We start from the raw sequence: 22287 nt of genomic DNA on the forward strand, positions 1-22287 counted from the left end.
TCACCGGTATTATGTCACTCATGTTTTTGGAAACTCAAACCTCGCGCAATTAGTTGCAGCATAAATTTGGCAACACGAAACTGTATTTACGTCTTGTTCGCACTTGGATGCGCTAGCACGTGTGCAAGCAAACTGATTCCACAACACGCTTGGTAAATTTTATCACTCAAGATCATTTTGATAAGAGGGATAATGATTGATTTAAGAGCGGCAAGAATCTGCAGCCAAGATGGTTATCAGCTGTCACCTGAAAAAACACATCTTGCTTGAAGCCATGTTTGTGCTTTAGTTTCCTGTCACGCGACCTTTCTCGTAACGTTATTTTAATGTTAATTTAAGACGCAAATTAACGGATTTACTTCTGGTGCGTTGCAGTGTTGATGATTGTTTCATTCTGGCACGTTTTCGTCTATTAAAAGATAACCTGATATTTCTTGTTTAACACGTTAGTCTCCGGAGTTAAGGATGCTTCTTCTTTCGTATGACAGATTCGTCGAAACTGAGGTAGCGAACAGTCAGGTCAAGGTTGCTTCTTCCAATGTTAATTGATCAAGTATTTCATTTTTGTAGAAAGGGAATCTCAAAAAGAAAAAGGCCAGCAATTTGTTTTGTGCGCCATATTTGCAGGCGGCTGAGGAAGCAAAACTCCACTTGTATATGCTGAAATAAAAACAGGGCTACTTTTGTTTGTGTTTCGTTGAACTTGACCAAAGTCCGGGCCACACCACCGGGTGAAGGATCAAAACGTGAAGTCTGGCGTCGGTGGTACACCATGCTGCAATTTCAAGTATCTTCTATCTTGGGTGCTGCGCTGGTATATTATCATTGCTTGCTATCAGTTTCAAGCGTATCTAGCAAAAACCCAAGTTGGGCTGATGAAGAAAAATAAACGATAACGCTTGAAAGCCACAATAATGTTAGACTGTATGTATCAAGCTTAATGGAGGGATGATCTACAAAGTCCCTCCCACACTTCTGCACCCCTATACGATGGTTCCTAACTCAAATGTACAACAAAACACTGAAACATCGTGTGCCCAATAGACTTTATAGGCTAGCTTGCTGACCCTACTACTTCTTTGCATCTTGCATGGAGATACTGCTGCATTGCCGTCAGTACGTAATCTGAAAATGTGGTAGGCAATCAAATACGATTTGCTCAACAAACGAAGCCACCACTGTGTATCAGATTTTATTAACGCACCTTTGGCAAAAGAGCTACTCCAAAAAAGACACTGGAAAAACTTGAGTCAGTTTGAAAGATATAAAACCCATATGAGCTAGGGAATTTCGACACTCTTGACAATAGCCAAAGAAACGTCAAAATCGAAGTGTCGACTTCTTTAAGGGCTTATGCTGTTTGTAGTTTTAAAATACCATAAACTCAAAGCCCGATTGCTTTTTTTCTTCGTGATCAGCCGCATCAATTACAGAATGTGTAAAAACTGGGTAAGCCCAAAATACAAAAGGCTTTACATGAGAGAAAAACTTTGCAATAGACTAAAGCGTCAAAAATAGGTTAGAACTGTTTGGTCGAAACGAATTTATATCTAAAAAAACGACTAAGTATTTCTAGCCTAAGCCTAAATTCACCATTTGATTTTCTGCTCTACAAAACATAATTAATTAATTAACCTATCAGAGACTCGGGAAATATGAACAATTTAAAATCAAAACAATGATAAGTTAATAGGAATTGAAGTCGGGAAAGAAATGATTTAAATTAAACTTAAAAAGCAACGTCAAGTTGTCATCTGTAAGCAACGCATCGAGATGAATTAAACTAATTTTTGATAAAACGTTCACAATAGGCATTATGAGAGAATCGAGTAAAAAAGACTAAATCGAGCAGTACAAAGGAAAGATGAAATGAATCTAGGATTTGCTGAGAGAAGTCTGAAGCGCAGTGCATGTCTTCAAAGCGTCGCCTAACAGCATTGATGTGTTTGGCTTGTAGAAGACTGGGTTGTCAACAGCCGCGTATCCGACGCCAAGGGATCTCTTCATGACCACGACCTGTCGATTAACAGAGAGAAAATTCTTGAAAATATGCAAAGCCAGAGCGATTGAAAGACTGCATTGAAGTTCTAGAAAGATGGTAATATGAGACATAATAAAATTATTTGAAATAAAACTAACGAAGGGGAAGGCAGACCCTTTTTGCACTGCCCAGCCATCAAATCAGTCGTTTTTAACATCTGCAGACGTTAAATCAATGTAAAAAGCGATTGATGTACTGGCTCGCTGCAAACAGATTCAAGGTTGGCAATATTTCCACGGACTGATCATTGAAGTGACGCAACGAACGTTATTGCACGTAAATGTAACGTAATTCAGTCTAAAATCAATCATTCTGTGGCAAACCTCTCGCTGACCAATGTTTAGACAAAACCCGATAAAATAATGACTGTCCGAACGTTACCTGCTTGGCTTTCCAAACTTCAAGCACAGGCATTCCGGCGATGATGGAGTTGGGATCTTCCTGAGCCGCGGAGTTCACTGTGTCGTTAGCTCCGACCACCATCACTAGATCCGTGTCTGGAAAAAGAGGAAACATTCATCAAAATTCAAGAGGAAGAGAGTTTGCAAAATCGAATGATTTTATATAAAACCTATACATAGCAAAACTGTTAGAGCACATTCACAACAGCAGTCACTTTAGTGCCTAAGGTTCAAAACTGAATAAGCAGGACAATGTTATCGTTGAAATCTCTTTTGAGTTTTCTTCTATATTTTGTTTGGGAAATAAGAATAATGTGTATTTTAAATAGCGCTGCTATCAATCGCAGATATGCGTTTCTCCTCAGCGCTTTAGAAAGCAGACAGAGTCAATGCAGCCGTATATAGGCGCAGCCGAGTACATTATTACCCGAATCCATTCCATTGCTGAGTGCGAAGCAGGAATAAGATTCAGTACCATTTTTAAAAACTCTGGAATGACCCAACAGAGCATCGAACCAGTGTCTACCGATGCAGATGCGAACACAGTAAACCCATCGAGTCGAGAAAACTGGCAATGAGTGGATGTGCTTGGCTTGCTGGCTAACCCTAGCTTCTTTCAAGGCAAAACTACTGACAAAGAAAAAGCATCCACGGTGACATCTCTGTCTGCTGGCAATCAGCAACAATGAAGAACAGAAACTTGTATCGATATGTGGCTCCTCGTGCCCCATCCTGTGAGTAACATGTGCAGTTGTGCACCCAAGCAGATGCCAAACGAAACTTGTCAACCAAGAGCCTCCACCCGGACGGCAGAGCTGCAAGGGGCAATGGACAAGTTCAGACGCCCCACCATTCTGCAGCTCAACATAGAAGGCTACACATTGGAGCATAGAAATGTAGAGAACAAAGACGAATTAAACTTCCCAGCACGTACTTGCGAAGTCATCGTTGATCTCGTCCATCTCCAATACTACGTCATAGGGCACTCCGGCGTCGGCAAGTAACACATTGAGCTGGCCGGGCATTCTTCCCGCTACAGGGTGAATTCCAAACCTGAAGAAAATAAACATCTTATTTATCTATTCATTTTTTTTCAGGTCGTCATGCAAAAAACTTTTTCCAGCAACTAGAGTAGGACACTGGAGTGCGAAACAGGAACTGTCGAATTTGATGATGGATAGGGATGTTTGAAAAAAACTATGTTAATTATGTCCGGGTATGCTCGAATAGATGAGGAGGATAGTGGAGGATCTACAAGTACTCAAAGCCTCTACAAGTATGCGAAACTGCCAGGATGAAGCTCTGCAAGAAGCTTTCCCAGTCCGAGGATAAAGATTCAATTAATCAATCTATCGCCAACCTGAGGTAGTTAAACGAAAGACCCAGGACCCACGAAAAGCTCTAACGAAGAAGGCATGAGAATAACGATATTGTTTACGATATTGTTTACGATGCGTATTGTTTACACAATAGAAACAAAAACAAACAAAAGTTTTCATGACAACACAGAGCTCATTGAAATTAGGCAATAAACCCTGAAGAGCTTTATGAGCCACCTTTGAGATACTTTGGCATCTTAGAGATTGAGATCGCATGTCTTGGCTCAGTTTTTCCGGTACAAGATAATTTGATATTATTATTATTACATTGTTCAATTGCAGCAGGCCAAGTTTTCTAAGTGATTAAGCAATCAATTTTAAAGCACACCTGACATTCTTTCCGGCTTTGGTTAGGTCGTTCACCATGGTGGCGATGGGATATTGAGCATTTGCAGCGCATAGTCCATAACCTATAAAAAGAGATAAAAGAAAATTGGTAAATATATTGAAAAATATAAACCTAACAAAAACCACTTAATAGCTTGCTAGAGTGTACGACCACTGTGTAAAGACCAAATTGCTTATCAGTGTTGCCAATTTTGCATTAACGCAGCTAGGACACTATTTTGATTTTTTACCTCAATGAGTCTTACCCAGACAGCAAAATCCGTCATTTTTACATTGATTCAACGACTGCAGACGTCTGATTCAATGTAAAAATGACGGATTTTGCTACCTGGGTAATTATTTAGTAAAACGTAGGGAGAGACCTGGCACGATGATGATGTCTTCAGCTTCTTGTATCATCTGCACTGTGTCGTCCACGTTGACTTCAGTGTGTGTTCCGGTGATTTCCATCGGCTTCCCGGTGCCTGTTGAGCTCGTCCCGTATCCTCCCAGGATCACATTCGCGAGAGATCGGTTCATAGCCTGAGGAGGAAAACGGGTGACAAAAATATTTGACAATGATCCAACAATGGCAAATCGACACAAACGTAAACACAATTCAACCCAGCCAGAAAATCAATTTTTCTTATTAATTCAACATCAGCAGATGTAAATATATAATACTAAAGTTTATGCCTGCAGCTAGTGCAACCAGAAAGCCATGCAATAGCCAACTAATTAAATTCTTCACATTTCTACGTCAAAACACAAAAAAAGAACCCACCACTCCGCCAGGAATGAATGTCAAATCGATCTTGATCTTCAAACATGTAAGTCTGCCTCAAACAGGTTGGTTCAACTCACCACACACATAATATAGGACAAAATGGCGCCGGATGAACCGATAAGAGCTCCCACGATGGTGAGCAGGTTGTTGTTCAGAAGGAATCCTTCAGCGCAGAGAGCCCAGCCGGAGTAACTGTTGAGGACGGTGATGACCACAGGCATGTCCGCTCCCCCAATAGCTGCAGTCAAAGTAAAGCCCTGAAGAGGAAGACACAAACGTCAGTGCATCCATTATTTCAGCGGATGTAAAAGATCTGATTGTCGGGAACAGACTTTTGTTGATGCCAAATTGAACTGCAGTGGAGGATAGGATTTTTAGAAAATAAACACAATTGAATAGGTGTCGGTTGGTATAAAATATTTGCCAAGAATTGTTAGTCACGAAGTACATATTTCCGACTAAAAGATTGACATCTTCAGTTCTGTTTAGGTGTAGAGAATACACCCATGGAAGCATGGTTTCATGCTCAAGTATTGGCTTCAAAGCATACGCAGAGCTTGTACTACGTCTCATGCAATTCATATAACTTTTTGTCGTATCCAGGTTAACCTGGTGGTTGAAGATTTAGATTAAGTAAACGGAAAAAAAAGAAGGCCAATCTTCGTGTCCACCTTCAAGCATGACATTAAAACTCTCGCCAAACACTCAGCCGAGCGTTTTTGATCAGTATTGAACCGACGAGTGTCGTGCGAGGACTCTCACCACTCGGCTATGCAGCCGATATACTGGAAATACAAATGGACATTTTTAAGACGCTAATTTTAAGACTTTCCTCAATAACTTTCCTATAGAGTTGTTTTGCTATAAACACGTACCATGATGGTAGAGAGAGTCGCAGTAGTTCCAAGGCACATCAGACCGGTCTGGTATGAGCAGTCAAGCATGAAGGGAATCATTGGAGCAAAACTGCCAGCAAGGAGACCAGCATTCAAGGCATGACGCCCTGGGAGGAAGAGTGGAGCAGAGTCCAAGACACCTGGAAAAAAGATGATGAGAAGTTGCAGTTATTTTCCATCAGTTTAAGTAAAACGAACGTGATAAATTCACCAGTTCACGATCGGCATAGGTTAGTTTGTTTCGAAGTTCAGTTCAGTTTGTTTATATTTCTGACCATCACAACAAAAGAACAGTACATGACAAACATAGCAGAGGTCTAGAAAAAGGTAGAAGCGACAAAACGCGGAAAATAGCATAGAAGAAGCAAGGTTTTTTCATACAAAAGACAAAGAAGTTTAGCAATGAGTACAGTGACTCAAACAAAACTAAGTTACAAAACTCATTAGTTTTCGTGTGAAACATTCCAGTTCAAACACTAATGAAACGTGTGAGTTAGCGTTTTGAAATACAAGTTTGAAAGTAACGTTGTAATAGCATCGTGTAGCATTACTTTGACGTGTAAAACACTGCTTTTGTTACCTTGCAACTTTCCGTAAGCAACCAGAGACCCGGTGAAAGTGACACCACCAATGTATGTTCCAAGGTAGGCGACGAACTTAATCATCTGGCCCATCTCGTTCTCAGTTAAGTGGGGGTACTCGATCATGAACTCGGCCACGCACGTCATGACTGCGGCCAGGCCCACGAGACTGTGGAAAGCTGCCACAAGCTGCGGCAGAGAGGTGATGGCAATGGATTGCGCAATTCCAATACCTGAAGAAAAAAATAAAGTGGAAACAACAATTTTAAAATTTATTTAGCCTCACATAAATAAAAATTTAAACCCGATGCAATTTTGCACGCATGTCTACTAAAAAGGCATCACTAAAAATTAAATTTGGTATTGCAATGATAGAAATACTAACCAATGGCCCCACCAACAGACATTGCACCAATCATCTGAGCAAGCAGTTCAGGGGAGGGTGCAATACTTCCCAAGGTGGCAGCGATTCCCCCAGACACACCGATGATCCCTAGTGCGTTCCCAGATCGGGCTGTGGTTTGCTTAGAAAGCCCGCCGAGCGCTCCAACGCAACACAACCCAGAGGCGAAGTACATCATCTGCGTGAAAATAGGGTTGAATAATTTAAATCATCCCCGCATTCACGTTACAATTCAGGAAAATTTGCCTGCACTAGGCGCAATGACATCTCATTCATCATCATTTTCAGCTTGTGGTAGCCACTGCTGAGCAAAAGCCTTCCCCTTTACTTGCCAATCCAGTTGATGGCTTGTTTTTGTAACGGCGGTACCAGATTCTTGTTCCACATTCGTTTTCAATCTTGTCTCTCCAGTTAATATATGGCTTTCCTCGTTTGCACTTGTTCTCCCAGGGTGTTCAATATATTAATTTGTTAGTCCATCTGTTGTCCTGATATCTTACTATTCGACATTTTATACAGCAATGACATCTAATAAACGTAAAATAAACCTATTTGCAACTTTACTACCTGGTGGAGGTTAGATGCTCCGTTCATGGAACCGAGGTAATACGCGGCAAGATAGGAGGCTGCTGGGATGGCGTAGAGATAGTTGTGCTCCGCTGGGTCTCCTGGTCTTTTGAACATGTTCAACATCCTCTGGGTGACGAGGAAGCCTCCGAAGATGTTGACAGTTGACACAAACGTGGATGCCACAGCAAGACCCTTGTGGAGATTGAAAACAAGTGAATTGTGGATATTGTGATAAAAAAACGTCTACTCCGTATTGAAGCGATGCGAGACATAGCAGGAGGATAAAACCTTCACGTTACGGGCCCTGAATGCTATTCCCATATCAGAGAGTGTTAATAATTGTTGAGATTGCTCAGTGTATGAAATTACGCACTATGTGAAAAGACGTGATCTTCCTGGCTGTTAGCACAAGGCTAAGTGCCCACTAGAACAGCGAGCAATTGCGATTTGCTAACTATACCGGCTTATCCTACACGCTAGCCACTAAGACTATCCAATCAACTATACGTAGAGTGCAAAGTAGCAAGAACTGACAGCGATAGAAACGTGTATCGCTCATGAGGCTAAGCTCATCAGTATCGCTCATGAGGCTAAGCTCATTAGTATCGCTCATGAGGCTAAGCTCATCAGTATCGCTCATGAGGCTAAGCTCATCAGTATCGCTCATGAGGCTGAGCTCATCAGTATCGCTCCACTAATAACATTCATGCCACAGAATAGCGAATGCTTTACTGGTCAGATGACCACTTGAATAGTGAGTAAACTACTGCACACAAGCTACTCCAAGTCAGCTCATGGTGTTAGTCGGCCTACATAGTCATGATCAGAAACGCAGTAAAAGTATAGAACTGTGAAGAACCAAAAAGGATACATGAAATGCACGTAACAATTTATAGAAGATTCAAGATTAGTTTAATCATATTTTACAAAATAAACAAGAGTGGCATACCTGAGGGACGGTGTCGGGAGTAAGGCCACCACCCATCAAACTGAGGCCACCGGCCGCAGTGAGGCCAGAAATAGCATTTGTTACTGACATGAGGGGTGAGTGCAATGCGGGAGCCACATTCCACACAGTGTGGTAGCCAACAATCACGCTGATTCCGAAGGTGGTAAGCATTTGGGTCACAGCAGGATTTGGGGAAATAACTCCAACACCCACAAGCGCACCCAAGGCTGAAAAACAAAATTAATTCATAACTGACTGCCCAGACAGCAAAATCCGTCATTTTTACATTGATTCAACGTCTGCAGATGTTATACTAGATTGAGAGATCAGTATTTGATGCTAGAAAACTGCAGATTAACGTCTTCAAGTAGCAGCTTCCTTTTGGAACCGTAGTGGTCTGTTTTTATAAAAAAGCTCGTGCAGTAAATAATATCTTAGATGAAGTTTGTAGCAATACTTTTCGAGAATAGAAACTGTAAAGTTTTTCGACTCTTGTATTCATGAAACAATTAGAACACAACAAGTTCCGGAAACTTTGCTCACAACCTTCGTCACAACTCAGTGCACTTCGTTACAACCCAGTGCACTTCGTCACAACCCAGTGCACTTTGTTACAACCCAGTGCACTTCGTTACAACCCAGTGCACTTCGTCACAACCCAGTGCACTTCGTTACAACCCAGTGCACTTCGTCACAACCCAGTGCACTTCGTTACAACCCAGTGCACTTCGTCACAACCCAGCTTGCAAAAGTTCTCTTCAAACCTGTTGTTGCGAGTGCTGTTTCACGAGCCTTGACGTTGAATGGGTTTGGGGGTTCCACGACAGTCTCGGCCACAGGGGCAGCGCTGGCGGTAGTAGCCTGGGGCATGTTCTGGGGCTCAGGGCTTGGGAATGTTATCTTGCCATCATGAACCACGCAAGAACCTCGCACCTAGGTACAGACAATACCGATTAGAAAGAACAAAAACAACCTTTGATTTTTTATTGTGTGAAAAACTGTAGCTGCTCACAGGGTTTGAAAGAGGCATTAGGTTACACACAGTTTGAAAGGTGATATTTTCAACAAACAACATGTCAACTATAAATACATCTTCCTTTGACGGTATTTCTTTAACCACATTTTCAAGTAAGATTTTTTAAATTTGTCTTTTAGTGTGAAATATTGACTACCGGTAACCAACGTAGCTCAAACAGCTAAAACTATACACTGGTTGTTAACAGTAGAGCTGTTCGATTCCCTATGACCAACCACAAATTTATTGAACCAACTAAAAAACAACAGCAGTTTGCTTCAACAGCAATCATTCAAAAACACTTGGGTTAAATTTTAAAATCATTGTGTGATGTCATCAAGGTCCAGTGAAATGAAGCAAGTCCAAAAAAATATTGAAGCGATCCTTACTACGTGATCAATATTTCCGTATCCATAATCATCTTTGAATTCATAGTCAAAGACTTCCTTGTCAGGACTGATTGCTTTGATCAGCTTGACCATGTTGTTGGAGTAGAGGGTGGAAGATTGGGCTGGAAGTCTGCTCGGAATATCCGTGTATCCGATTATTGTGACACCCTGTGTTGGAAACAATGTTTCAGAGGAATTGTATCCTAGAACAAAAACTAACGCTAGCTAAAATTACTACAGTAAAAAGGCTGAGGCATAATGCCTGCAACCCCACTGCAGAAAGAGATGAACGGCCGTACTTTAGTTTTTTCTCCGTTTTTTTAACTGATGTTATATAGAGAAGTAAAATCGATTTCAAGTCGTCCGTTCACCTAGCACTCAACTTTAACCTCTTGCTGGACAGGCAAGCACTGACAACACCGAAGCTTGCAAAGTCGGACAAGCAACGTGAGAGATAAATAATTTGATTATTTGAATATTGCATTACTCCAGAATAAATGTCGATCCTGATAAGCAACTGTGGCCTTTGGTCACGTTTTCGAGACAGAGCCTCTTCAGAGTTTTTTTGTCGTAGTCTTTTGCCTTATCTGCTTATTTTTTCTTCTCTGCTCTATTTTACGAAAACGAATTGGAAAAATTAAACACACGAAATCATACACTAGCTGATCACTCACGATTCAGCCAGTTCATGTGTACGTTTCACAGACGCATAGAAAACTCCATCGTGGTTTATTTTTCCAAGCAAAACATGCATGGCTGGCTTCAAGAAAAAAAGTCTGATTTTCAAAGCACCGTTCGATGTCCAAAAAGAGCAGAAAGTTTAACTTTGAAAACACAGTTAAAATGCTTAAAAACTGACTTTTAAAGCACCCCATAGTTGTGACGGTACACGACTTAATGCCGCGATCCGAACGACGCCATCCCTAGGCCGCAAAGCACAGATGACGCAAGGCCCGAATGCCGCGACACATGAATGACGCGAGCCTTGGTCATTTCTTACTAAAATTATTTATTTTTTTTTTTAATACGATAGTAATTTCATTTGCTACGGCAGCAAATTCAATTTGCATTGGTTACACAAATGAAAATATTACAACCGCTTTTTTTTGCACTTCGCAAAAAATAAAGATGAAGGTGTGCGACGAACTCATGTGTTGCTTTTTACTCTTAATGGACACGTCTGCAGAAAAATTTCACTAATCAGAAACGTCTGGCAAACTCGAAGTGCAACTTTCCGCTTTCCGCATTTAATTTCGTTTAATCTAGTAAGCTCCCTTTATTTTGAAGTTGCAAGATCTAGAAAAATAGTCGTTTTTGGTTTAAACTTAAACATGCCGGCATTCCGTGAGACTCACCCCGTGTTTGTACAATTCTCCAGGCCTCGTCAGTTCGCAATTTCCACCTGTTTCTGCGGCAAGATCAACAATCACGGATCCATCCTTCATTGATTCAACCATCTCTCTGGTGATGAGACGAGGAGCAGGTTTTCCTGGTCAAGAAGACGGTTATTGATGGATTTGTGTGTAAACCGTTACGATTAAATTCAACAGAAGAAAAAAATAGTTTTAACAAGCTTTGCTGTGAGAGATTACACCGATTTCGCTTGAAGACAATTTTTCAACAACATTTGGATGAAAATGAATACTGAGAGCGTGATCATGCTGAAAAGTCTCCTGGAGGATTTTATTTACCTGGGATGAGAGCAGTAGTGATGATGATGTCCACGTCTTTAGCTTGTTCAGCAAACAAGGCCATTTCTGCTTCAATGAACTCCTTCGACATCTCCTTTGCATATCCTCCGCCACCTTCACCCGACTCCTCAATTTCCACCTGGATGTCATGAGGATGAGATACAAACCAATGAAAACATCACAAATGGAATCTAACTTTGCTTCAAATTCCTTCTAAGAAAAGTCTATATCATAATGGAAGGAGCACAAAAGTTGAAATAATGTTGCTGTGGAAACCTAACGTTTTGCAACAAAAATATAGTACATATGTATTGACTCCGGGCTTCCAGTTAAGACACCTAAACGCGCTTTGAAGGTCATTCGCTGATCCATCTTTGTTTTCAGATTCACAACGAGAAGTAAAAGTTTAGAAAAGCAAAACATACAAATTTTGGAACAATTTTGCAAAATTTAGACCATGCCTAAATGTTTAGAGCTGATATGAAATGGCTTTGTTTCAGTACTTAAAGTAATAACTACAGTTTTAATTCAAGCAGCTTCAATTTACAGAGCTATGAAAGACAATTGTAAACAATTTGGACAAAGTGACTGTGACAGTAAATAAAACAAATTAAAAGAAAACTGTCTCTCATCTAAAGGCATAGAACAATATAGAAAAAAGATTAAAGGTTTTAAAAAAAGGATTCATTATTTACCCTTAAAGGCTCAGCACGAAGTGACTTGAACTGTTCCAATGCGGCTTCTCTAGTGTCAAAACCGCGAACGATAGCTCCCATTGCTTTCGCGGTACCTGCTGATGCCAAGCCTGCGACGCCACCACCGATCACCAACACCTGAAGATGATGAACAGAAGCTTGAAGCAAACAACAAAAGCAAAAGTTACAGAATACGACTTTATGTTTGATTAAGTAGACTACGGCTGCCTGTAATATTCGTTTGATTGGCGGAGGCAACACTTCATGTCAGACTAACTAATTCAGGATTTTTAAACACTGCATAAAATGTCTCCAGAAAAACGACTTGCATTGAAAAGGCTATAAAAATTACTGCTGGTAACCAACATCGCCCTACGGAAAAATGAAATCAATGTTCGGACACAAACTGGAGCTAATGGCAATCCTTTTTCACAATACAAAATTAAATACCGTATGTACAGCGTTTTCAAGACTATGAAGCAATCAATTTTTCTAATTTGCTTGTAACATTAAAGACTGAAACAAACACAACTCAATAGAATAGACATCAGACAAACCTGCACTCATGCCAAGGTTAAGTGCCGCATACTACACAAAAATTAAGCAGCAAAAAGCAGATGTAGACAAAACCAGTTAATCACATCATAATCAATTTCCTCAGCTCTTTCATGCGTTTAAAGAATGTATAATATATTATTATATGCGATTATTCGAGTTAAATTTTTTATGGCTTGGGAAGTAGAAATATTATGCAATAAAACGGTTTGTATATTTAATTGGGATGTGATTAACCAATTTCGAGTGCGCTTACTTTTGCAGGAGGGACTTTGCCGGCCGCCGTAATCTGTCCAGTGAAAAATCTTCCAAAGTGATTAGCTGCCAAAATGACTGCTTTATAGCCCGCTATGTTGGCCATAGAACTCAGCACGTCAAACGCCTGGAAAAATAAATATAAATGCAACACTAAATGAAAACAATACATGTAAGTTTTTGAAAAAAGGTCATATCATTGGTTAAAAAGAACATATGCTATATGCAAAATATATGCAAGTTATATGCAAAAATATGTTTTTTTATTCATTGTCATCATTGAGTTTTGTCCTTCAACATGCAGGGTTTACACTCAGTCATTTTTTTACTTGTAGGCCCAGTGGCCCACTGAAGATGACTGACTAGCTGCAAGCATGGCAGATTTCACACCGGATCTCACTTTCTGATTGAAATTCACTAATAATTTGATATATTATACATTTCTACTCATGAAAGCAGAATGTTAGTTCAAAAATCCCACAAATAGTTTTGTGAATTTCAAAAATATTGAAAAAACGAATAAGTATCTCTATCACTCAACAAAAACCAAGACGCTACCGCCATTTTATCTAATAATCTACCAAGTTCTTAAACTTATATATGAGTTTTATGACTGTAATCTTTAACCAGTTGAATTAAAAAAAAAAACCACTGATACTGCACAATGCACATTCAATACTAATTGAAACTGTTGCTAAAAGTTTGTTTCAACTATCATTACAACATTGAATTTTGTAACATAGGATACTTTTATTATATATACAATTATACATATTACATATATAACAAAAAAAAATTTACTTGAGCAATGGTAACACGAGGAACTTGATCCATGGCAAATACTGTGAGTTTCTTATCAGCAAGTTTGGTCAATAAATCTTGATTTTGAGCAGGGTAGATGTAGCTGAACAGCGTACTATCTTGTTTCATGGCATCAATTTCTGCTAATTCAGGAGCACGCACCTAGAATAAAAAATGTTGATAAAATACACAACAACTTCTAAACCATGAAAAATTATTTGGTACAGATTAGCCATGTTTTTCAAATTGTAGCCTAAGTATTCTAGAATTATTTTAATGTTTTTTCAAGTGTTTAACCACACACAACTGACACCTAAAAGGAGGTAATGTAGACAATAACCACCAGTTTGGTATACGGCAGTTGGTACAAACTACTGCAAACAACAAAACAAGTAAAATCGAACTTACAAAAATACAAAATGAAAAAAAAGGCATTCAAAAACTTGAAAGCATAAAAGAATGATGAATGAATTTATACGATAACACGCTTCTAATCTGACGATTATGTCTGATAGCAGCAAGAAAGGAGGGTATTAGTTACAAGTGTGAATAGTGGTTGAAAATTATAGTTTTTGTATAAATTTGGGGCCACTTTTATGCTGTTGTTACCATAAAAACATGGAATTACACTTTGACACTTGTACTGAAAATCCAAACAATATTTGATAACAAAAGATTAGCTATTTTTTTAAAGTGAAACCAAGACCTTTGTGGTGATTCGAGGACCGAGGTACACTTGGGTAATTTGATTTCACATGACTATCATTTTAAAGAGATAGGCTATAAAGTAGGCTACCGTACATTTAGCCAAAAGACAAAACCAAAAGTATATCAGCCTCCAGTCAATACTGTGGGTTTGTTTGGCAATACCTGAGTGTGGACTGTGTAGGTTGATATGACTAATTGACTATAATAACTTATCAATCAATATTCAAGAAAAAAGATATCCTAAACAAAAGTTCGCTAAACTGCTGGTTGAGATGGAATGAAATAAAAACTGAAACACCAAACAGAAAAAATAATGAAAATAAATGTTCACTGTTAGGTCAACAATCAAAAATACAATTCTAAAAGTAAAAGAACTACAAATTTTAACAAATATTCTTTATAAACCTTGAGGACAATGTCAGAGGCAAGTGCGTCATTTCTGTCGGTGATTACAGCCCCTGTTTCAGCAAACATCTCATCTGAAAATTTGGCCTCATTCCCAGCGCCTGATTCAACTTTGACTCCGTATCCAATCTTTGACAAAATTTTTACACCGGCTGGGGATAGAGCCACTCGTCTTTCATTATCGAGAATTTCCCGGGGCACACCAACTGTGATATTTTTGTATTCCTTGCCTGGAAATAAAGAGTACAGTACCATTATATACTTTAATTAGGCTACATATTTTATAAGACTATCATAGCCTGCAGTAAATCTTTGTAGATCAATTCAATTGGGCTGAATAAATTTTTCATATTTTCAACTTAGAGTACGCGACTTTGCATTAATAAATATAGCCACTCTCTTAAAAACTAACAGCCCATTTCACCTTTACTGAAATCTTAAACTGTTCTAATTCAAACAGAATGTATTTCAACTCTTAAGCTAATAATAATCCAAGGCTTTGAAGTAAGATGTCATTATGGCCATGGATGGATCCAAGGGGGTGGGTGCGCATGAATAAAAGACACTGTCCGCCCCAAAATTTCAAACTGCTATTATTTTAATAAACTAAAGGTGTTAAGATCTACTAGTATAATATTACTTTATATTTTGATAGATCATAGCAGTTTATATCAGCATGTAACAAATTGATGCTGTGTAGATAATGGAATGTGTACCAATGGAAATAATCATGTGTTTTGTACTGCTCATGTTTTTAAACTTTAGAATATTTCCCAAAATTTCATCACGTTCTTGAATTTTGTTATACAATACCATAAGTGTTTTTCATTCATGCTTGTTTTTAAGACTTGATATTTCATGCACACTTTTTCCGTTTTCAGATCTTTATTAATATTAAAGTTTAAACAAAAACATCTGTATTAACAACATGAATGCTTATCAGTAGCATATGCCAAATACAGCAAAGACACATTTTGACAGTGCCACACTGATGAACCTCCTTGAATGAAAATAGATTTCAGCAGCACTCCCCCAAAAACTAGAGGCTGGATCCATCCCTGATTATGGCCATTTGAGTAACTGAGTAGGCTATGGTGGCACATGATTGCATCATTTGGACCAACATGATAAAGACTCGCTACTTTACAGGAAAGGCTTTGTTAGTAGCAACTACCGTACATAATTTCCCTAAGTTATACCTATATGTGATATCCGTAATCGAGAGTTGTACACTATGTACAACCTGATCAAAAAATATCTTACTAACCTTTCTGAAAATGACGAGTACTTCTACTTAAGGTTCTGGAACATGAGCTTCGAAGCAGCTGGCAAGCATGTGACGTTAGAAATGAAGAGGATGTGAAACGAAGCGCAGTAGCCATATTTCAACTTGTCAAACAAATGCTGCTAATATTCCAATATGGCCCTGAAAGACACAAAGCCGCAGCCCTTCTATTGGCTAGAACCTATAAAAAATAATTACTGTACGGTAGTTATAACACAACTGTGCTGCATGAGAGCTTTTATTATTTAACGAAAGTTACTTTGATAATAATTTACTGAATATGATAAAAAGGTTTGACCATATTGCAAACAGGCATATGCCGCTAGTATATCTACAATTAGTTGTATTGTGCATATATACAGTACGGTAATTACGGTACAAAATTTGAAAACAACATCATTTTCTTCTCAACTTTTCACAATTGGTGGAATGGTGGTCGGTAAATTCTGTGAACTGAGAAGAACGGTACGATACCGTATGTAACAGGTTGCAAACACACTACCAACTACAGAATCTACTGTATCCAACTGGGTTGTAGTCTAAGCAGTTCGGATGTCAAAGCAACACAACGGCTGCTTAACACCTGCCCCAACATTCAGTCTGGCTACTGTCTTAATTAAGGTAAACGGCAGAGCAACTTTACTTTAGCACTGATAAAGAAACAAAAATAGAATGTAACAAACAATGCATAAAGCCTGTTTTGAACAGTTTCATAAAATTAAAACTCATCTTGATACTTTAGAAAACTCTTTGTTATAAATTTGACTTTCATTGCTATGCCTTTTTGCAACACTAAAATATCAAAACAAAGCCTAAAAGGTAATGGTTCTTTTTTATGGTAACTACCTGTATGCAGCTGCAAAATTATTAGGCTACCTATAGACATCAGGTTAGGCTTGCATAAGAAAAATAAGTTTCCACACTAATCATGTCTTTAACTTATCTTTACATTGGCTACATGGCTAAGTGGTGAGAGCGCTGATGCAACATTGGTTTAACATGCATAAACATGAACATCCAGAACATGGAGCTGTGCTGTGCCTTTGCAAGACACATACCGTACTGATAATGCCATGCAAAAACAATAAAGAGCTGACTTAATTTCCCTTTGCAGTGTACAATCTTGTCACAATCGGTGTAAAAAAACAAAATTTATTCATATTGTAAATTATGCAAGATTCTTAACCTCTTGATCAAGCTGATTTTCTTTAGGCCTATGCTACACCTAAAAATGTCAGGCAACAAACTGTGCGAATCAGAAAACTATCCACTGATAGTAACAAGCAGGTTATTGGTCTAATAATAATAATGTTATGGTTTTATTTATTGTCGCTCTACAACAGCTAAGGTCTTTTAGCGACAGGGCTCATTTTTAATTTATATCAGGTTTACGATGTTATCACATTATTACCCGACTCATTCTCACTGCGCTATGCAGGATAGAACACAATCGGTACCGTTTTTAAAGTCTTCGGTTTGACCCGACCTGGAATCGATCTCAGATCTACCAGCACCAGAGCCGAAGGCGAAACCACTCGGCCACTGAGCTGGTGGTTATTGGTCTAACCTACTAAGCTTCACTGATAAACAAAACTAAACTAGGTCAAACTCACAAGCTTCAGGTAGGTAATCAATTTTGTCCTTTGCTCATTGCTGCATTGTTTCTGTCTGTCCTTGCCGGAAAACCCTGTTGCCAGATTGTTGTCCCAATTCCAAGCAATTCCTATTTTGAAGTGCATTCAAAAATTGCATAATTTAGTTCAGTTTATTTGTTTTCTTGGCAAACAAACAAAATGATACAAAAAACAACTAACACAAATAATTAGCACAACAAGGACGGAAGCGAAAAGCCAAATGGCCACCAAAGTCAGCTATAATCATAAAAATAATTAAAACCAGAAAAAGCACCAACGTCAGTTTCCTTTGTAAAAATCAATCAATCAATCAATGTTTTATTTGTCAGTAACAGGAACATAGGTACATGTTTGAATTATGCAATATACACAATACAAAAGTTACACAAGTTCCCATACCGACAGGGAGACAACGAGACGACCATACGGTCTACTAGTCAATTGCCACCCTACGGAAATTACGATTTTGCCATTCAAAATAAGCTTACAAAGAAAAAATAAAATAATTAAAACGTTCCCGCGCTTCAACAACAACATACGCACAAAAAAAAACATATTGATGATAACGTAGGCCTAAACACAAAATTCCATGAAGCAAGCAGAGAATAATCAAGTTTCCGAAGAAACTGACAAGTTGGTTTCCATAACATATCACCAGAGTGATATCACTTACGATGCACTGTAGCTTTGTAAAATTAACGTTTTTATCTCTTTTTTGAAACAATGAAATGATAAGTTTTTTATTATGTATTTTAAGCAGAGATAAGCGCGATTTTACAAGATCATGATGTGATCTTGACGTAATTATTGAATAAAGCACTCATAACCGTTTTTAAATCTGACAACTGATATATTTAGTTGGCAGCATCATAAAAGATACACCTGAGTGAGTTACGCAACGCAACATGGCCATGTGAACCGTGACATGAAAAATAAGGGAAGCGATATATGCTAGGTTGGTTGGTTTTGAATCTTTATCATCGGACTGACAAAGCCTTAATAAGTTATTCCTAATAGTTTCTCATACTAGAAGAGGCTTTTGACGCAGGACTGATTACCGAGATTGACAGAGTGAAGTTTCCGATTGTTGAAGCGTTGAAGTGTTGTTGCTGGGAAATTATTCCATCCATTAGGTGCCGCTGAATGGCGAGCTGTCCTTAGTTAGATTAGAATGCGTTGCTCAAGCGCACATCCCGAGAGTCGAATTAGCGTCGCTTGATCTTAAACCTTCTTCGTTTACGAAGTCACGCGCTAACCAACTGAGCTATCGGGGCAGAGCTACTTTTCATATACCCTAAAATGGGATGAGGAATATGAAGGTGAATAGGTACAAATTTTGAAATGAAATTGTTTTACAAATATTTTTTGCGCTGATGCAGCTTGATAGTTTTATCAGGTTATTATTTCTAGGCATACCAAAGTGTACCGAAGTAAACACTGCTCACTTAAATAGCCTAGTTAATTAAAAAATAAATTGATAAAATTCGGTGTTGATGGAGATAGGCTAGAAAGGAAAGTATGTTGTGAAAACAAAATAGTAGGTTAGGTGAAGCGAAGGTGAGACCATCTCAGATAGATTTTCAAAATTTTAGACTGATGAAAATCTAGGTAGCTTACAACATAGGCTACTAGGCTATAGCCTAACTCAAAGTTTTCCAGAAATAAATAATCGAAATCCTTCCATGGTTATGAATGTAGTTTTTTTGAAATAGTAGCCTATAGCCCAGGCCAACTCAAATCTAAATTTTCTCCCCAAATCCAATCTTAATATGATGAATTTGGTTAGCCTACATAAGCTGCAAAGTGTGGATCTTGGTGAAAAATAAAAGCATTATAGTGCCCCAAAAATGCTCAAAAAGGGACCCAATCTAAATTACATTTGTCACAATTTTCCGGTAAGCATGACGAATAAAATAATTTTTAAACAAAGCAAAATTTGTCACACCTCTTATTACTCGACTTCACTTTTTCGAATATTAAGTTTTGCATTGTCCATTTATCTTACAAATTTTGCTTTGTTTAAAAATTATATAAAAACGTTTAAATAGAGAGGCTCATGACGTGAAATTTTCTGCCTGCCAACCGAATAAACTAGGTAGGCTACCGGTAGCCTTTTCATAAGCAGGTCGTAGCCGCTTCGATAGCTCAGTTGGTTAGCGCATGCTTTTCGAAAAATGAAAAAATTGTAGGCTAGATTCTACAATATTCCGATTTCCGAAGTAAAACACGTTGCTCACCCAACTGGTCAACAATTGAATTAACCTATCTCAGTGCTAATTAGGCTATGCGTTGAAGAGTGGCTATTGTGTAATGTGTAGCCTAAGCTTATTCTTTGTGTAAGCTATCATACCTGTTCCAGGCTTATAATTAAGCGTTCATGCATATTTCTTTGCATTTATCCCGGTAGCCTATTCGACTGTATTAAAAATTGTTGTGGTTATAACTCGAATATGATCCTTGAGGTTATTGAAGAAAAGGAGAAGCTGTTTTCCTCGGGCTTGTTTTCTTTTAATCTTTGCATCGTTGCATTCTTCGTATAACCACATTTCAGCGGCGTTCAAATACTTTTACATTTTTTGGCTTAGCGTCCAGGCTTCACATTCACAAAGCAAAATAGGAAAAGCTAAAGGCTACCACGTCAACACACGCTTCCTTGTTGTGGGCTGTGAACTGTGTAGGCTACCCAATAGGTGTTGTGGAAATTGGGGACGGATAGTCGGATATCCGATATTTCTGATATTTAATCGGATGAATTGAGTTAAATACAATGTGTATGTCACAAGCAAGAAGACAGAATATTGTAGCACAATATCTACGCAAAAAAGCGACAAAAACAAGGTAGGCCTAAAAACTGCCCAATTCTCTGAAGGGCCAGCCACCTTTGTCAAACTTTTTGCTCTATTTTGGATCTCACTATGTAGCCTATAATATTTGTTTAGTACCGCGACCAAAGTCCCTGAAGTCCCGCATTTAATAGGCTAGTCCTCTATTTATTAATGTCGTAGGCCAGGGGTCACCAACTGGCGGCCCGCGGGCCGCATGCGGCCCGCCACGCTGTATCGCAGCGGCCCGCGCAAGGTATCAGCGTATAAGTAGGCTATAACCAAAATACTTTTCTTGAGGAGTTAAAGAGCACGAAGACAAAAAATACTTTCCGGGAACCATATTTTCGCTTTGCATACGATTCCACCGACCGACCAATCAGATTATAGTTCTAATTCTAGGTGGGGATTGCTTAGAGTTATTCCAATGCGATGTCCAGCCACACTGTCCCAGTGGTTGATTAAAACGTCTGTTTTCGAATTTCTGTGAGCATAGGGTTGCTTATTTTAAGTTTGCAAATGTCATGTAAACACTAGTGTGCGTTTCACCGTTATTGTGTTTCACGAGCAGTGTTCTCTTTATGCAAGTTTTTGTTGGCAAAATGGGTCGGTGTGCCAACTCAAGTTATAATAAATTGGCAAAATATTATATATAAATTTGAAGACTTTTTCTGATTGCATTATGACAATATTTAGCTTAGTAGCCTATTGCAAAATGTTTTTTTTTTAAAAGAAATATAAAACGCTTCACGATTTTACGTGTCATCCTTGCGCAGGGACCATGCTAATCTTCTCTGTATCGTTCCAATTTTAGTATATGTACTGCCGAAGCAAGTACTGCAAAATGTTGTTAATCAACAAATTCTTGCCATGCTGATAAGCACTGCTAGTGACAGTTGTCTATAATATAAGAAAGACGGTTTTATAAACTTTCACAAAAAGGATGAAAAACCAACTCATTGCTTTTTTAGAGGGAAAACTGTTCATGAGTTACAATAGAAACGATTTTTCGCTGATTTCCACAAACGTTTGTTTCATGGTGCCTGGTGTCTTTTTCCCTGTTATTGAAGCCTATTTTTCGCTGATACGTTTATAGGTCACTATTGTTGCCTGTATTGCCATGTGTCAAACATTTCCTTGTTTATTGAAATTGTTAATTGCAAGATATCTTTTGTGAAGCGAAGTGACAACACCACTCTTGCTTGGTGATGAATATTCTGATGAAACCACTCGCCTCGCTATAATTAGTGCGCAAAACAAGTGGCCTCGTTTATTCATCATCATCATCATCATCATCAGTCGTCATCTCCGCCTGCGGCAAATTGCGCATCAACATGGCTTATTTGCTTCCAAGAGTGGCGATTTTGAGCCAACTCGCCCAGTGGCGTCACATTGAGTCCGGTCCATGATTGAATGTTGTCTTGTCATCGTTTTGGTTGTCTGCCACGTTTTCTTTTTCCTTCTACTTTGCCTTCTGTGCAAACTTTGCTGATTCCGAATTGTGATCTTTTAGTGTGGCCGAACAGTTTTAAAACTTTAGATTTTATTATTACTGCAATTGGATGTAGTTTTGTCAAAGTTAGAAGATCTTCTATTTTCGTGTGATCAAGTAACCTTTTGTTGGTCATGCTTCTCATGATGTGATTTTGGAAGGTATAGTGAGTTTTTTCATTGTTGATGATGTCCAATTTACGCATT

The 22287-nt window shown here is 38.6% G+C and overlaps 1 protein-coding gene and 1 non-coding gene across 2 annotated transcripts; both read right to left on the reverse strand.

Moving 5' to 3' along the window:
* Positions 1-1176: 1176 nt before the first annotated feature.
* LOC145770061 (NAD(P) transhydrogenase, mitochondrial-like) lies at positions 1177-16575 on the reverse strand. The gene is made up of 20 exons (XM_082581651.1): positions 16116-16575; positions 14849-15078; positions 13736-13897; positions 12936-13061; positions 12125-12262; positions 11430-11568; positions 11094-11227; positions 9739-9906; positions 9099-9267; positions 8335-8561; positions 7383-7577; positions 6798-6993; positions 6412-6645; positions 5811-5971; positions 5013-5192; positions 4532-4691; positions 4150-4231; positions 3377-3495; positions 2423-2538; positions 1177-2016 (listed from the first exon to the last, which is right to left on the reverse strand). Exons 1-20 carry the CDS (start codon positions 16228-16230, stop codon positions 1876-1878), a joined length of 3192 nt encoding a protein of 1063 aa, XP_082437777.1. The 5' UTR covers positions 16231-16575; the 3' UTR covers positions 1177-1875.
* Positions 16576-21320: 4745 nt separating this feature from the next.
* Positions 21321-21427, reverse strand: LOC145771434 (U6 spliceosomal RNA). The gene has a single exon (XR_014289224.1). It is a non-coding gene; the product is annotated as a U6 spliceosomal RNA (small nuclear RNA).
* Between the last annotated feature and the right edge of the window lie 860 nt (positions 21428-22287).

This window comes from Aplidium turbinatum, chromosome 5 (genome assembly GCF_918807975.1).
Source record: "Aplidium turbinatum chromosome 5, kaAplTurb1.1, whole genome shotgun sequence".
Lineage (NCBI taxonomy): Eukaryota > Metazoa > Chordata > Ascidiacea > Aplousobranchia > Polyclinidae > Aplidium > Aplidium turbinatum.

What these genes read in the sequence shown, in the direction of transcription:
- LOC145770061 (XM_082581651.1), bottom strand. Translation starts at nt 16,230, where the DNA reads ATGGCTACTGCGCTTCGTTTCACATCCTCTTCATTTCTAACGTCACAT. An exon ending in CTCCCGACACCGTCCCTCAG is followed by an intron (nt 7,578 to 8,334) that starts GTATGCCACTCT and finishes AATCTCCACAAG; the next exon opens with GGTCTTGCTGTGGCATCCAC. An exon ending in GTCTGTTGGTGGGGCCATTG is followed by an intron (nt 6,646 to 6,797) that starts GTTAGTATTTCT and finishes TTTTTTCTTCAG; the next exon opens with GTATTGGAATTGCGCAATCC.